The following is a 16714-nucleotide window of genomic DNA, read 5'->3' on the forward strand; positions in this document are numbered from 1 at the left end:
ATTTGAGATTCTTCTGTTTTCTGAGAGCACACCTGCCTGTCCTCACACAGTTACCTCCCAGTAGTCACACAAGCTGCACAAAAGTACATCACCCAATCAAAAATATTTTATCAACTCCTCTGGGATAATTTAAAAATGTAACAGCTTTTACATGCAATGGCAAATTAGAATCAGATTTAAGTTTGGAAAAGATCAAATCCAACCACCAACCAGTTCACCACTAACCCATGTCCTCCAAACCACATCCACCGATTTTTGAAAACTTCCAAGGATGGGGCTCCACCACTGCCCCAGGCATTTCCCCAATGCTTAAAAACCCTTTCCATGAAGAAATTTTAATTTCCAAACCTCCTGTGGCACAATTTGAGGCCATTTCCTCCCATCCTGCCAATGTCAGAACAATGCCCAGGAAGGACATGCAGGAAAGTTCTTTCCAACAACTGTGGAAAACAAAAACCCTGAAGAGGCATCTCCCAGATGGGAGGTGTGGGAGCAGCAGGGGAGACACAAAAGGGTCAAACAGAACTCAGGCTGCAAGAAATCCTTTTTGATTTGCATTAACACGGAACCCTGAGCAGTTACTCCTGCTTTACACAAACCTCCCCCCTTGTTACAACAGAGGGGACTTCTGGGTTAATTTTAGCAAGATGTCCAATGCAAAACTTGTCAAAATGAATTAAGAAATTGCTGTTAATTAGAGTGAACTTTCAATTCATGATTGGTGACACAGCTGGAAGCTTAGATCCTATTTTTATCTTGGTATGACACCACAGTTTACCACAGGATTATTTTACTAAATTTAAATATTTACTTAATTTTACTATATTTATTTAATCAGATCTTACTTATCCAGACAGTTTGGGAAGACCTGGATTCCAACTGCTTCTGTGAGTTTCTGCACCCTTTATATGCACAATGTTCAGTCCCAAAATAAATCAGAATTTTACTCCCAAACAGCTGCAGATAAGCACTGAAAAGTTACTTATCTAGATAATGGATTTCAACTCTTTTAGAATGCTTAATTCAAATGAACACACAACACAGGAATGAAATTAAAAGATTTAAAGGAAATAATGCAGGTGGAGAATAAAAAGGAAGCTTTTTCTTGCATCAGAATGTATTAGATCTTGCAATTTGCATATACAAATAATTCAGCCACATTCACCGGCATTAAAAACACAGCAAGATCAAATTAGAAATGTAAGAAAAGAAAATAATAAGAGCTGAAACTGTATAATACATACATATATTATAAAGATTTGACAAATTAAATACACTTTGGTTATACAGAAAAGTTCCAGTAACTTTACATGAAAAATGGGACGAGGGAAACGCAAACATTTCAAAAGACTGAACACGGGCTGGTCAGGCTCATTTTAAAAGTTTAAAAAAATACATAAAAATAGCTTAAAAAACACTGCTAATTACAGTATGCATTCTTCATTAAGGCCCAAGTCAGCCAAGCACTTTGAAGGGATTGCTTTGGGGCCAGGGACCCATGGCATCCATGGATGGTGGCACGAGGGCGTCGGGAAGCGAACGCTCCAACGCTGAGCTGAGCTGGGACCTTCTGAACACATGAACAGTCCAAGTCACACAGTGACCAAAAGCACACACAAAGATCAGAAGGACACTTCCAATCCAACTATTTGGCCTTTTGAAGGAATTCCACGCAACACACGGAGAGTCACAGGAAAATTCCAATCCACCCGGACCCTCCCCAGAGCTCCGGCCAGCGAGCACACGCGGTGACTGCCAAGGGAGCTCCTCAAATTCCACAAAAACCTTCATGGAGCTACAGCTGGGAGCTCTGAATTCTGTTTTAGGCATCTCTCAATCTGGTTATCAACTAAAATCAGAGTACCCACCGGGGATTTGGTGTTCCAGCTGAACTCCATCCTGCTCCTGGTTGGAAGGAGCCTTTAGGGAACCCTGTGGGAGTTGTGCTGCAGCTCCTGGGGGCTGTGGGACCCCCACACCCCATCACTGCTGCACTGAGATCAACCTCATGGCCAACTCAGGGAGGTTTTACCTCAGGGACCCCAAAATCTGCCCAACACACAAATTGTTGTTGTTCGAAGGCTAAAGGGTCACAGGGATCCTGACAGCAGGATCGTAACATGGGAATTCCTTTCTCCTCCAACCTTTTGGGTCTCCCTGCACTGAGACTGACTTCAGGAGACAACCCCAGTTTTCACCAAAGGGACCCACAAATCTGCCCAACAGACAAATTATTATTATTAGTATTATTATTATTATTATTAAAATGCCCCCTAAATCGTTGGAAAGATCCTGACATCAGGATCATACAATGGGAATTCCTTTGCATTATTTTCCAATTTTTTGGAGTCTCCCTGCACTGAGATTGACCTCATGAGACAACCTCACTTTTTACCTCAGGGACCCACAAATCTGCCCAACAGACAAAGTATTATTATTATTATTATTCAAATGCTGGCTAAGTAGTTGGAAAGATCCTGACATCAGGATCAGAAAATGGGAATTCCTTTGCATTATTTTCCAATTTTTTGGAGTCTCCCTGCACTGAGACTGACTTCATGCACAACTCACCCCAAGTTTTTACCTCAGGGACCCCAAATTTTGACAAATTATTATTCAAATGTGGGCTAAATGGTTGGAAAGATCCTGACATCAGGATCAGAAAATGGGAATTCCTTTGCATTATTCTCCAGCCTCGGGGAGCCTTTGCTATAAATCAAACTGAACCCCAGTGTACAATTTCCAGGCTGAATTTCTTCTGGCTCTTTCCATTTGGATGGCATTTCAGGACCATGCCCTTCCTCAGCTCCACTTTCAGCACCCAGCCTTGAGTGTTTCTTCTCACAGAGACTCACGAGTGAGGTTTGGTCTTTAACCAATCTCGTTTCTGAAGTGCATCATTTACTGTACAAATAAATACAGGAGTGCAGCCATGGGAAGACAGGAACAGCCAATGGCACTGTGGGGATTGGGGGCTCAGGAATTCCCATCCCAAACCTTTTCCAGCCAGGCTGGAATGGAAGGAGACCCAGGGACACCTTCCCATCCCTTGCATTGTCCAGGGGGCGAGGAGATTCTGCTGGGATGGGATAAAACAGTGCAAGAGCAGCAGGGAAAGCTCAGGTGAAGCTGCTTGTTTGAAATGAGGTTTGATGCTGCACGGCCAAAGCCCTGCTGGACGAGACAGAACTGCTGCATATTTGTTATTTAATTCTTTACAGAACTGCTGCATATTTGTTATTGAATTCATTACAGAACTGCTGCATATTTGTTATTTAATTCTTTACAGAACTGCTGCATATTTGTTATTTAATTCTTTACAGAACTGCTGCATATTTGTTATTTAATTCATTACAGAACTGCTGCATATTTGTTATTTAATTCATTACAGATTCACCCCTTTGTGCTCATTAAGTCAGAGATGCTTTTGGAAGAGAGAGAGAGATAAATGTGGTAATTATTCAATATTTGGGTGCCCTGTGATTTTGGGGATTTTCCAGCCCCTGGCCAGGGCTGTAATAATTTATATTTTCTGTCACCAATTCTATTCTCAGTAGTACTTTCCATAAAAATAAATCTCTGTACACAACTCTAAACCTCTTTAAGAAAGTCCTTTTTTGATAACATTTCTGGGAGGGTAAGAACCTGGAGGAACTTCTGCTACAGTACTCAATGTTTCTGGCATTAAACTGTTCATAAAATGTTTTTTTCCAATTTTTACCTCTTAATTATCCTGCTAAGTCATATCAAGGAATAAGAGTTCATCTCTTATTTTAAAGAAGTGGGAAATTATGCAGGTGTTTATAGACAAGAGATGCTTTTACCTTAATTCCTGGCCTTTCTCTTCAAGTAGACAAGTTCAGGTGCTGCAAAATATACTTTTCAAATAAGCAAAATATTCTAAAAACCACATTATTGCCTTTCTAACTCCACTTAAACAATATCTGGAAAAAAAATAAACAGGGCTTTGAAAATTCTGTTAATCCAAAAATTCAAATCTGTGTTTCTACTGCCTTTTTCCTATGGACAGTAAGACAAAATCCAACAAAACCTGGAGGCTCTTTAAAACAGCCTGGAAAAATAAACATCTATTTTCATGGTGAACATATTTTCCTGGTGAACAAAATATGTTTATGTGCACCCAAATTCACTTTTTTTTAGGATGAACTGTAAATCACCTGTCAAAAAATTCAAGAATTGGGACATGATGTTTTTGATAAATATTTATGAGTGGAAAAATTCAAAGAAAAAAACCCCCAAGAATTAATTTTTTGTTATTTAGAATAAAGATTTCTATCCCATCTTACAGTGCTATACAGTATAGGAACAATATAGTTTACTTTAGAAGATATTTATATTTAAGAAACAACTTTATACAGCAAATGCAACTTTTAGAGCCAGCACAACGTTGTATTTACAGTTCAGTCAACAATCCAAGTGACACAGAATAAATTAACATAATATACAACTATTTATACAGACAAATTAAAAAATAAGGCAGAATTCTCATTTGAAATTAGCATAATCTGAAAAGATGTCGATGAAATCTTGTACCACTCTGTAGCAGAATTCATACTGTTCCTGGAAAACAAGGAAAGGAGATCAAAATGTGCTTTTGGTTACACTAAAAAACCTCAATTCTGCAAATGCCAGTGGTAAATTCAATATATCCTAACTGGGAGCAGTAACTGAGGACTGGTGATTATTTTAAATAAAACCAGTGGTTTATTTTCTGTGGTCAGACACAGGCTGATCCTTGCTCTTTGCTTCAAATGTCTTCTTGAGCTTCTTGGTTCTTAAACTGAGTCAATTCTTAGGCCTGGCTTTTGATTTAAACCCAGCTGCTCACACAGAAACTCCTGAGCCCTGCCCAGGGATAATCCCAGAATGGTTTGGGCTGGAAAGGACCTCAAATCCCAGCACCCTCCCAGGGAGGGATTTCTTTAGCAAATAATATAAAACATGACAATCATGCTTATTCCAGAACCTAAGAATTCATTTCAAGTCAGTTCTTCTCATTCTGGATACCTGCCTGACAGAACCAGTGGGGGATGTGGAAAACCCAGATTTGGAATTATTGATAAAGCATCACTTTCCTTCAGCAGCTGTCCAAGGAAACTCCACAAATTCTCTGGGAATTCCATCCCAGCCCCTCCTCACCCTCCCAGGGAGGAATTCCTTCCCAATGTCCCACCCAGCCCTGTCTCACCCTGAGCATGAATAATCCAATTCCATTTCTTTATCTCCTTTATTCCTGTCTGTGGGATGGAGAAAACATCTCCCTGGAAAAAGGGTTTGAGGTAGTTGTTTATAAGAGGTTTCAGATGCTGAATGGAAGCTGCTATGGAAATCAAAAAAATCAATATTTTTATGTATTTTCAAGTTCGGCAAAGTCTCAAAAACTTTTTTTATGGTTACTCAATGGGGAAAAGTATCTGGACTAAGCTTCAAAGAGTAGTTGTAGCTGACTTGAAGGAAAACTTTAAAGATTTTAAACAAGTCAGAGACATTTCCAAAGATTTCCTCATCCCTGGGAGTGTCCAAGGCCAGGCTGGATGGGGCTTGGAGCAGCCTGAAATGGTGGACAGTGTCCCTGCCATGGCAGGGGTGGGAATGGGGTGGGTTTTAAGGTCTCTTCCAGCCAAAACCATTCTGTGATTCCAATTTATGTCCAGACAATTTAAGGTATGAAAGAACAACTGATAAATAGCTTGAAAGCCATTTACTTAATATATTTTATCACCTGCAACACTCAAAATACATTTAGTTTAACTACCTCAAGTTCCTAAAAGACAGAGAATATTTAACCAAATTGTATTTTTAGACATGCTCTAAAACCTCCTGTAAAACCCTGGTTATGCCTTGTACACCCACATCCACCGTGCATCATTTATGCCAAGCTGCAAAAACCCCTTTTATCCTCCTTTGCCAGGAACATTTGCACCCAGAGCTCCCTTCCAAAGGCCTGGCAAGCCCCATACTGTGGGATCTCAGCACCTCAGGACGGAGGTGCAGAGAGGCCGAGACCACCCTTGGGGGGCTCGGGAATCCTGGAATGTTGCCAGAAGTGTCTGGTGGCAGGATTTTGATCCTACACAGGAGATGAGACCTGTATGAGGACTGGGAGGAATTCACTGGGTGAATGGTGAAGGGATAAGTTAGTTAAAGTGTAAAACACAGGGTTTAGGATTTTGGTACAGGGGGTCTAAAGAAGTAAGATGGAGGAATTGGGGCGTGTCCTGTCCTTCTTCTTCTTCTTCTTGGCCTCCATCTTCTGTGGTGGTGGTGGCACTTTGGGATTGGTCATTACTAGAAGTGCACCGGTTAATAAGGGTAGAAGGTATTGGGGAGAAATGATAAATATTGTACACGTAACTTCGGGTATAAAGATAAGTGACCGCCCCGGGGGCTCGCAGTGTGCCCATGGCTGACTTGCTGTGCAGACCTCTGTCGGGCTGAAAGAAAATCTTTTAGATAAACAATTAATAAACACCAAGACCGAGACAAGATCAGAAGTCTCTCCTCGTCCTTTGAAGCGTCAGCTCTTCAAGGCCATCCCTGGGCCTTTCCAGGCCACCTAAACAGCTCACAGAAAACCTTACACATACCAGTGTTTGCACCATGTGTGGCCTCTGCAGCCTCAAGCTCTTCACAGCCTGGAACACGTCCAGCAGCCCCTCAGCCTTGACCCGCTCCAGGATGTTGCTCAGGGCTATGAAGGTTCCTGTTCTTCCTGCTCCAGCACTGCAATGAAAACACAAATTTTTGGCATGAAGTGGGACAAAATGGAAAAAGAGCATTGGAATCCAAAATGCAAGGAGCTCTCAGAACTTCGGGCTTGTAAACCAAAGCTTAGGATTAAACACAGGATTTGATCGAAGACCTTGGAAAAGGCTCCCAAACTCAGATACTGGAAGGGAGAATGTGGATTTGTAGTTTAAAGCAGAGACATCTTAAACCAAGTAAAAGAAAGTTTAGAGTTTTAGTGTTTAAGATACAGAAAAAAATAAAAGTAGTTACAGAGGTTAACAAGGAGTTTAGAATGCAGCACTGTGGGTTTGTGTGCCATAACATGATTGGCTAAGAAAGCTCACACTGTAGCAGGGGTCCCTAAGATTAAATATTTAAGGATTGGGTCAAAAACACAAAAACCCCTGTTGGCAATGTTTTATTGGTCACTAAATCCTTAAAAAGATGTGGTAACTAAAGGTCTTGTGACCTTCTGGGCCGTGCAGTGAAGATGTGAGCCTAACTCACCCTTCCTGCCTATGCAGAATATAAGACAAATAAATCAAATAATCTAAAACAATTCAGAGGTCCCGTCTCTAACTCATTCAAAACTTCCAAAATCCCCACACCAGAGGCATGGCAGGGCACAGAGCAGCCAAGCTGGGGGCAGAGGGGCTCACCTGCAGTGCACAGTGATGGGGTGGTTCCCTGTCTGCTGCTGCTGCTTCTGCACCGCGGCAATGAGGTCGATCATGCCCTTCCCCTCGGCAGGAATCCCGATCTCCGGCCACCCGTGGAAGTGGAACTGCCTGACCAGCCTGCTCTGCTTCTCCTGGTTGCTCTGCCAGCAGGAAAACACCCTTCAGCCACTCGTCACTCCCAGGTGCAAACACAGTTCCTGCCTGGAGCATCTGCAGCAGCGATTCCGCTGCAGAATCTCCAGCCTGGTCCGCACCATATAAAGGACCTCGGTGATTTTATTCCCAGTGATATTCCGTGATTCTGTTTCTAAATCCCCCACCCACTGACAATTTCCCCCTCCAATTTTCCTTGGGTTTGCACAGCTGTTTCCTCTGGGAAGGACTTGGGATACACTGGCAGTGCCCAAGGCCAGGCTGGACAGGGCTTGGAATAACCTGGGATGGTGGGAGGGGTCCCTGCCCATGGCAGGGTGGAGTGAGATGAGTTTAAGGTCCCTTCCAACCCAAACCCAAATTTTGTGAAAAATCCTGAATCAAATTTTCTTTGATACCTATGTGGGAGATGGCAGAAAAATCTAGGGATAACAGCAACAACAAAACAGTTTAAAAACCCCAAAACCCACCCCCCATTTTGCAACCACCTGTTTCACTGACCAGAATTTTCAGGGACTTTAAACAAAATTATTTCATATAAGCTTCCTCTTAATGCCACCTTTTGATTAACCACATTTAAATTTAGACAGAAATCCCAGAATTTAAGATACATAACCAGATTTGTAAATGCCTTCTGATGGGGGAAAAACCCCAGAAATGGCTGGAATTGTAAAGAATTACCGGATTGTATGTGACCAGGAAGTCCCTCACACTGATGGCATCCATCAGGCTGTCACTCTTGATTTCCACCGTGATCTCTCCGTGAGTCACAGAGCCCTCTGATGGCCAGTACTGGCAGCATTTCTCCTGCAGAATCCCAGAGAATTGCAAATATTCCTGGATTTATTTTTCTCAGTTATCTACATTGTCATGAATCTCTGCCATAAGAAGTGACAGCCAGCATAATAAGTGTGTTCTAAACACTAAGAATGCAGTGATAAAATATTTCTTGAGTAGAAACCATCTTGATGAAAAAGGCTCAGGAGGCCCAGACAGCAAATATTGCTTTAAAACAGAGTAGAATAATAAATGGAATTCCTGAAAGCAAGGTAAAATTGTTAAAAACTTCCCAGAACCACCAAGAAAAAGCTTTTCACAACAGCCTTGTTGAACCCAGAATTTTCAAGCTGCAGCACAGGACTCATTAATTAATTAGTGACATTAATTCTCATATTTTAATCAAATAATTAATTAATTCTTGTATTTTAATCAAGGTTCAGAATGAGCAATAAGAGCTTTTATTGGGAAAAATGGGATAAAAGTTTACACAAAAGTTTGTTCCCAAATCCCAAAACTCTGTCCTGTGTCAGGCATCCCTTGATGCAAAGTGGAATCTTTCAAAAATCACAATATTCTGCAGTTTTTTTGTGTTTCCAGACAATCCCAGAAAAAGAAGCAACACTGCCTCACACCAATGAGTGAAGCAAGTACTCCTTTTAGGAAAAGCCCAAAAAAATTCAGATTGCTGGAATTTTTAGACAAAAAATAAATAATTTCTCCAGTATTGATGCTTGTGGTTTGCAGGTGGGAAGGGGCAGTGTGGGGTTGCAGGGTGGGCACGAGTCAGATCAGGCCCTTTTCTGACCCACACATGGGGCAACTGAGAGGCCTTTTAAAAACTTTTATTCTATTTTCTGTCTCGTGTGAAGGGTGAGACAATACAGATGTTATAATTCACACCATCACAATCAGAAGCTATTTCAGAATTAGAATACATTATAAGAGTTTCTTGGCCTATCAGCTTTTGCCACACCATGCTGCAAATGCTTTAAAGCCAATCTAAAACTACCCTTCTTGTGGAAGAGGTTTTACAGTGACCTCTGTCAGCCAGAGAGAAGTTTGATCCATGTTTATCTCTGAAAGAATTCCCTACCAAGGTTGTTGACATAAAAACCAAGAAAGAAAGAAGGATAAATAAGCGAAATCTGCAATTCCATTCCATTGAGCTCTTTGTTTGTCTTTCCTGACCAATGAGTAAAGTGTAAATTTAGGAGTTTTGTAAGAATGGATAAAAAGCATGAATGCTAGCATAAAACCAGTTCGCTAGAATAAAAATGCTAAAATAAAACCAGTTGGAAGCCTTCTGAAAACGGTGTGTGTTGCTTTGTATTGTCTCCATCTCAGCCACGACAGTGGCTCCTACTACAATGCATCTTTCATTTCTCCAAAGTACCCAGTCTTATTTGCAAGGCCACCCTTTGAGACTTGTTTGTATTTCCATTTCTCCCTCAGCAATGCCTGTCCAATTCCTTGGCATCTCCAAGTCAGCATTTCCCATCTCAGGGTCTGCACCCTGTGTGAGCCTCGTGCCAGGCTCTGAGGCTCTCTCCAGGCCCATTTCCCATTTCCCACGTACCTGCTCCCTCTCCTGCACCTCGGTGAGCATCACGATGGTGTGGCACTTCCACTCCCACACCATCCTCCAGAAATCCTCCACCGTGTGAGGGAGGGGGCCCTGGGTGGCAATGAAATAATCCTTCTGCCGGTAGCCCTGTGGGAAGAGAGGGGTCACACAGGGACAGGGAGGGGGTCATGGGGACATCACAGCTTAAATGGGGGCTTCTCCCACAGGGAATGACAGGAACAGCCTCAGGCCGCACCAGGGAAGGTGCAAGTTGAGAATTTCCCCACAGAAAATGTCAGTGAGTCCCCATCCTGGAAGGATTTAAAGCCATGTGGAGGTGGCACTTGGGGACATGGGGCAGTGCTGGGGAATGGCTGGACTCGGTGGTCTGAGAGAGCTTTTCCAAGGTTCTAAAATCTGCCCCAAATTCACAATGCTCAGGTGAATTTCTCCAGTCATGGCTGAGGGGAAGAGATGCTGCAGGAGCACATTTCACAAGATCACCACAACAGCAGTGTCACAGACATCTTTTATGGAAAATCCTTTCCTTAGGATTTTTCCTCCTGAGAAACTGAGAGGCCTCAGGAACAAAATGCAAACAATGGTTATCTGCTGCTGTGGGATGCAACAGGTGCATCTGGGATTGGTCTCATGGGGTTGTTTCTAATTAATGGCCAATCACAGTCAGCTGGCTCAGACTCTCTGTCCAAGCCACAAACCTTTGTTATCATTCTTTCCTATTCTATTCTTAGCCAACCTTCTGATGAAATCCTTTCTTCTATTCTTTTAGTATAGTTTTAATGTAATATATATCATAAAATAATAAATCAGCTTCTGAAACATGGAGTCAGATCCTCATCTCTTCCCTCACCCTCAGACCCCTGAGAACACCATCACACAGCAGCTCCCAGCTTTCCTTCAGAATGAATTTCTGCCTCAAGTTTTGAGGTCCAGTTTAATTTCACAGCATCAATGAGGTTGGAAAAGAGCTCTGAGACCCTTAAGTCCAACCTGTGACCCAACCCCAAGGCTCTGAGGCCACATCCAGCCCCTCCTTATTCCCATGCAGGTGTGATCTGTGTGGAATCCACAGCCCTCAGTCACTAACGTGGTTTCACTGCTTAAGGACATGATTAATTCTCATATTTCAACAAAAACAAGGCACAATCCCGTGTTCAGCTTCCAACAGGAAGCTGGGAAGAAAACCTGGAATTCATCCAGCTCTGCCCAAGTAAAGCCTGGCTGCCAGACACTGTCACAGCTTTCCCTGTGCTAACACTGGCTTCTCTGTTTCTCAGAAAAGCAAATATTTACACCTGTTAACCTGACCCAGATAGTGGAATCACTGGCTGTGATTGTGCAGCTGATTTGTTTGGTCAGAATTGAATAAAAGGTTTGGTTTATAAATATAACAACAAGGTTTAAATTGCACAAGCATTTAAACTGAAATTAAAAACACCCGATAAGAAATGCATTTGGAAACTCCCAGAAACAAAGCTGATGTTCTTTGCAAGCCAAGCTGATTGTGCTCTTTAAAAAGACCTGTCAGCAGCAAAATCTTGGATTTGGAAAGGAAAGGCATGAAAATGTCGTATACTTACATCTATGAAGGAAGCATTGATGTAATCTGTGTACTCCTGCCCTCTTTTCATGGACAGAATCACTCTGTTAAAATCATCTGGAAAAAAAAGTCTAGACTTAGTTTTGAGTCCAGTAAAAAAGTCTGGGCTTAATTTTGAGTCCAATAAAAAACTGTAGTCTTAATTTTGAGTCCAGTCTTACTTTTGCCAACTGCCCACAGAAGAACAAACCCCACCCAATCTTTTCTGTGAAATGTTCATTTTCAGGTGCAAACATGAAATGGAACACTGTGCATGGAACCACACAGAAAAGGGGTGGTTTAAAAGGTGAAATTGCTGAATTATTTAATTCAAAATCCCTGACTGTAACAGATTTTAGGGTGATTCAGTACAACCAATTCACTGGATTTTTTACAGATGCCAGTCTGTAAGGGGAGCTGTGCTCTGCCAGGGATTCCTGGCACTTTCCCTGGGGAGGAGGAGCTGGGCTCTTACAGGGGATGATCTGGATGACTCTGGCTTTCTTCATGTTGGCTGGGAGGTTGCCAGTCCTCATGTTCTCCTTCATGATGCGCACGTTGGTCAGCTTCTGCAGAGAGCACAGGGGTGAGCACGGGGCAGGAGTGGGGCCCAGCACATCCCGCAGAGCCATTGTGGGGTAAAAAATCCCTGCCACACTCACAGGGAGCTGCAGCCACTGCACTGCCCTGGCTATAGAAACTGAGAAGGAATAACTTCACAGCATCCCAGAATGGCTTGGGTTGGAAGGGACTTTAAATCCCATCCAGTGCCATGGGCAGGGACAGCTCCCACTGTGCCAGGCTGCCCTTGGACACCTCCAGGGATCCCTGTGCCAGGGCCTGCCCACCCTCACAGCCAAAAATTCCTTCCCAATATCCCACCTAATCTTCCTTCCCTCAATACTGTTGATTTTGGAACTTGTTGCTCTATCATCAAACTTATTTCTACATCATTTTCTTTACCCAGTTCCCAATTTCTGGTTAAATTAGTCCTTTAAAGCAAAGGGACAAGTCCAGCTAACACCCAGATGGCAATTAATACTTTATATAGAAAATAAATATTTTACCATAAGGAAAATCATAAAAAAAAATCGAACTATTCCTTCAGGGAACTAAAACAATGATCACACACAGCCAGCGTGGTTTTCTTCAGCTGGGGTTTCTCCACTGATAAGAAATGAGATTTTTTGGGTTTATTTTGAGGCTTTTCTCCAGCCCTGTACATTCCCTGCTGTCAGACACCTCAGAGTTAACAATCCCACTGGGATGGAGATTAGGAGCACCTCATCCAGTTTCCTCTTCCAGCATTATCTGATCTGGCCCTGCACCACACCCAGAGAATCACTGCACTTCTCTTTTATAAACAAACAAAAGGCATTTAGGGAAAGGCCAGGGAATGAGCTCTGAATGAGGGAATGAGATTAAAATCTGAATTTAGGGAACAGGATGTTCAGCAAGGCCCCATTCACAAAAACCACCAAAAAAAACCAACTCCTTCCCTTTTATGCACCTTTAAGGTTACACTTCTATCCACTGGGCTTGCATCTTGGAAATCCTATGGGAAAGATTTCCATACTTACTTTAAATTCCTCTTCCAGCCCTATTTTGACCAGGTTTGGGGCTGCATTTTGGGAAGTCTGGAGGTGTTTTTCCAGGGATGACACATCCAGCTCTGTGTCACCGTAGAGGTAGTACTCGAGTAAGGCTTGGTAAATGAAGGAATATTGCATCTGGAAGGGACAGAGAGGAAGAGAAAGGGACGGAAATGAGGAATTCTGGGACTTTTTTAAAATCCCAGAATGGTTTGGCTTGGAAGGGACCTTAAATCCCACCCAGAGCCGCCCCTGCCATGGCAGGGACACCTCCCACTGTCCCAGGGTGCCCCAATGTCCAGCCTGGCCTTGGGCACTGCCAGGGATCCAGGGGCAGCCACAGCTGCTCTGGGAATTCCATCCCACAGGGAACAATTCTTCCCCAATATCCCATCTAACTTCAAAACCACTGCTCCTTGTCTTGTCCCTGTTTGGTGACAATCTCCTAATTATTAACATAATAACAAATTATGCTAAACCAGAGTTTTCCTGGTTTTCTCACATTTCCACTCATATTCTCTGACATTCCACTCTCATGTGCATGGGAAAACTTGGAAATGACTCCTTAAAATTAAGCGTTTCACAGTGGTCTTCTCCACCTTTACCTTTTCCCCCACCCCACATCCTTCACTGAGCTTTGTGCATTTTTGAATTAGAGAATCCTAGAGCGATTTGGGTTGGAAGGGACCTTAAAACTCATCCATCCCACCCCTGCCATGGTGAGGAACGCCTCCCACTAATCCCAGGCTGCTCCAAGCCCCAATTTCCCAATTGTCCAGCACGATGGAGTGGGAACACAGCAGCATTTTCCTCCCTGCCCAGTAAAATCTGGAATTCTGGGTGACTGGAGTGCACTCACGTCAGTCTGGACCATCTGTGGCCGCTGGTTGCGGATCCTGCAGACGAAGTCAAAGACATCCACCCTGTGCTCGGCGTGCATCATGTCGATGATGGCGTCGATGACGATGAAGGTGCCCGTGCGCCCCACGCCCGCGCTGGGGAGGGAAAACGCCTGGTCACACACACCCTCTGCACACACTGACACTTCTATCACTGGATTGTACTGTGAGAAAGCTCAGAGGAAAGAATTAAAACAATTCTCATCTCCCCTTGCTGCACCTGTTGTTGAGCGCGTGTGTGTGGCGGTGTTTGAGGGTCCCCAGGATGAGGGGAGAGATGAGAATCTTGACTCCATGTTTCAGAAGGCTGATTTATTATTTTATGGTATATTTATATTAAAAGAAAATCATAAACAATAGAATTATAAAACTATAGATTAGAACAATTCTCATCTCCACTTGCTGCACCTGCTGTTGGGCACATGTGTGGTGTTTGAGGAACAAGGGAAGAGATGAGAATCTTGACTCCATGTTTCAGAAGGCTGATTTATTATTTTATGGTATATTTATATTAAAAGAAAATTATAAACAATAGATTTATAAAACTATAGATTAGAACAATTCTCATCTCCACTTGCTGCACCTGCTGTTGGGCACGTGTGTGTGGTGTTTGAGGAACAAGGGAAGAGATGAGAATCTTGACTCCATGTTCCAGAAGGCTGATTTATTGTTTTATGGTATGCTTATATTAAAAGAAAATTATAAACAATAGAATTATAAAACTATAGAATTAGAACAATTCTCATCTCCACTTGCTGCACCTGCTGTTGGGCACATGTGTGTGGCAGTGTTTGAGGGTCCCCAGGATGAGGGGAGAGATGAGAATCTTGACTCCATGTTCCAGAAGGCTGATTTATTGTTTTATGGTATATATTATATTAAAATAAAATGATATGCTAAAACTATAGAATTATAAACCTTTAGAATTAGAACAATTCTCATCTCCACTTGCTGCACCTGTTGTCGGGCACATGTGTGTGGTGGTGTTTGAGGAACAAGGGAAGAGATGAGAATCTTCACTCCATGTTTCAGAAGGCTGGTTCATTATTTTATGGTATATATTATGTTAAAAGAAAATGATATACTAAAACTATAGAATTATAAAACTATAGAATTAGAACAATTCTCATCTCCACTTGCTGCACCTGTTGCTGACCATGTGTCTGTGGCGGTGTTTGAGGGTCTTCAGGACAAGATGAAAATTTTAATTGGAATTTTAAGGAATTTTTAGCTTCACATTTCCCAAGGCTGCCATCCCTAAACACTTTTTGGTTTTTATATCCTTAAAAGCCACGAGAGGGAGCACGACCGTTAGAAATGACAAAATTCCAGCGACTTTCAGCTCTTCCTTCCAGAGGAAAAGGGCATGGCATCCTGTACTAGTCATGAGCAGCTCTCCTTTAACCTCTGGGCAGTTTGCTTGGCTGCAGTGGCCACAAACACCTCCAGGAACACGATAAAAACGCCTTCCCTCCCCTCACAGGCTCAAAAATACAAAGCAATTCTCAGCAAGGCTACATCAGGCTTTCAATAAGACCAGAAAAATAAAATTATTGTATTTATAGTACAATTATTTCATTCGCACACACACTTTACCAGCAGGGAAACCAAAACCCACGAGCTCCACTATTCCAGAGGTCTGGAAGGATGATGGAGATTCGCCTCCCTCTCCCTTCCATCCATCCCTGTTGGCTCTCTGGCACCACAAGAAATCTCCCTCATGTCCTACTGCCTTAATTCCCACTCACAAGAGATTGTTCTTCTCCTGACAGCCCTGGCAGCCACCTCTGAGCACAGATCTCCCCTCCCCAGTTCCCACTGGTCCGTCACTGCTCATTCCTGGAGATTTCAGCCCAGCTCAGCTCCTCACTCCCTTTCCAGCCATCATCCCTTTTTGTACATCCCTGTTCCCAGAGCAGCTCTGGATTCCATCCCTGCTGAAGTTGGTGACCTCCCCACCCTGGGCATTCACCTCCTGAGTGTCTCCATCCTTAGCCTGCTTTGTGGCATCCCTTACTCAGCCATTCCTCAAAGTCCTTCTCCACCCACTGAAAAAATTCTATTTCTAAAAAAAAACTATTTCTAAAACCTTACAGAACACAAGAATCAGCAGAAAGTCCTGCCACTCCTCATTTTCCCTCCTTGACTTCCGAATGCTCTGTCAGTGTTTTATTCACTTCCCAAAGACAACTGCAGAGCTTTTGGCCAGGCTGGCTGGGGCACATTTCCCCACAGGCTCCCTAAAAATGGATGGTTACTCACTGCTGATGGCTTCCCTTTCCTCTTCCCAACAATCCAGTGGTGTCACATCCTGAGGGGGGACGGCAGCTCAGTGTCACCTCTGTCCTCCTCCCCTGCTCACCCTGACACACAGCGGCCTCGTGTGCCCTGCTGGCCCTTGGCATTGAAATCTCTGCAGGTACCGGTGAAATTATTTTGTATTTTCCTTGCTTTTGGCTCTCCTTCTGCTGGTGAAACCAAGCACAGCCTTTCCTGCTGCTGCCAAACAAAGCTCGAGCCCAGGATGAGACTCCACACACAGCAAAGGGCTTTAAAAATATTCTCAACTGAGACAACTCAAATCTACTTTTCCCATCTAAATGTTTTTTTTAATTCATGACACCTGGGGAAGAAGGTGAATCCCAGCAGGACAAACACCCTCTTGTTCCCTAACACACATTTCCAGGGAGTATTCA

The 16714-nt window shown here is 43.1% G+C and overlaps 1 protein-coding gene across 2 annotated transcripts in view; it reads right to left on the reverse strand.

The window, feature by feature from the left end:
• Positions 1-4389: 4389 nt before the first annotated feature.
• Positions 4390-16714, reverse strand: part of PTPRE (protein tyrosine phosphatase receptor type E) — a 92341-nt gene continuing 80016 nt past the window's right edge. For both annotated transcript variants that reach the window (XM_059477055.1, XM_059477054.1), the window contains exons 12-20: positions 13979-14114; positions 13108-13257; positions 12003-12096; positions 11529-11605; positions 9940-10074; positions 8265-8390; positions 7410-7570; positions 6609-6744; positions 4390-4581 (exon numbers count right to left, since the gene is read on the reverse strand). In XM_059477055.1, coding sequence (XP_059333038.1) covers positions 4507-4581; positions 6609-6744; positions 7410-7570; positions 8265-8390; positions 9940-10074; positions 11529-11605; positions 12003-12096; positions 13108-13257; positions 13979-14114 — 1090 coding nt within the window. In that variant the 3' untranslated portion in view covers positions 4390-4506. The remainder of the gene's footprint in view (positions 4582-6608; positions 6745-7409; positions 7571-8264; positions 8391-9939; positions 10075-11528; positions 11606-12002; positions 12097-13107; positions 13258-13978; positions 14115-16714) is intronic.

The sequence above is a fragment of the Ammospiza nelsoni genome, chromosome 8, assembly GCF_027579445.1.
Source record: "Ammospiza nelsoni isolate bAmmNel1 chromosome 8, bAmmNel1.pri, whole genome shotgun sequence".
Taxonomy (NCBI): Eukaryota; Metazoa; Chordata; class Aves; order Passeriformes; family Passerellidae; genus Ammospiza; species Ammospiza nelsoni.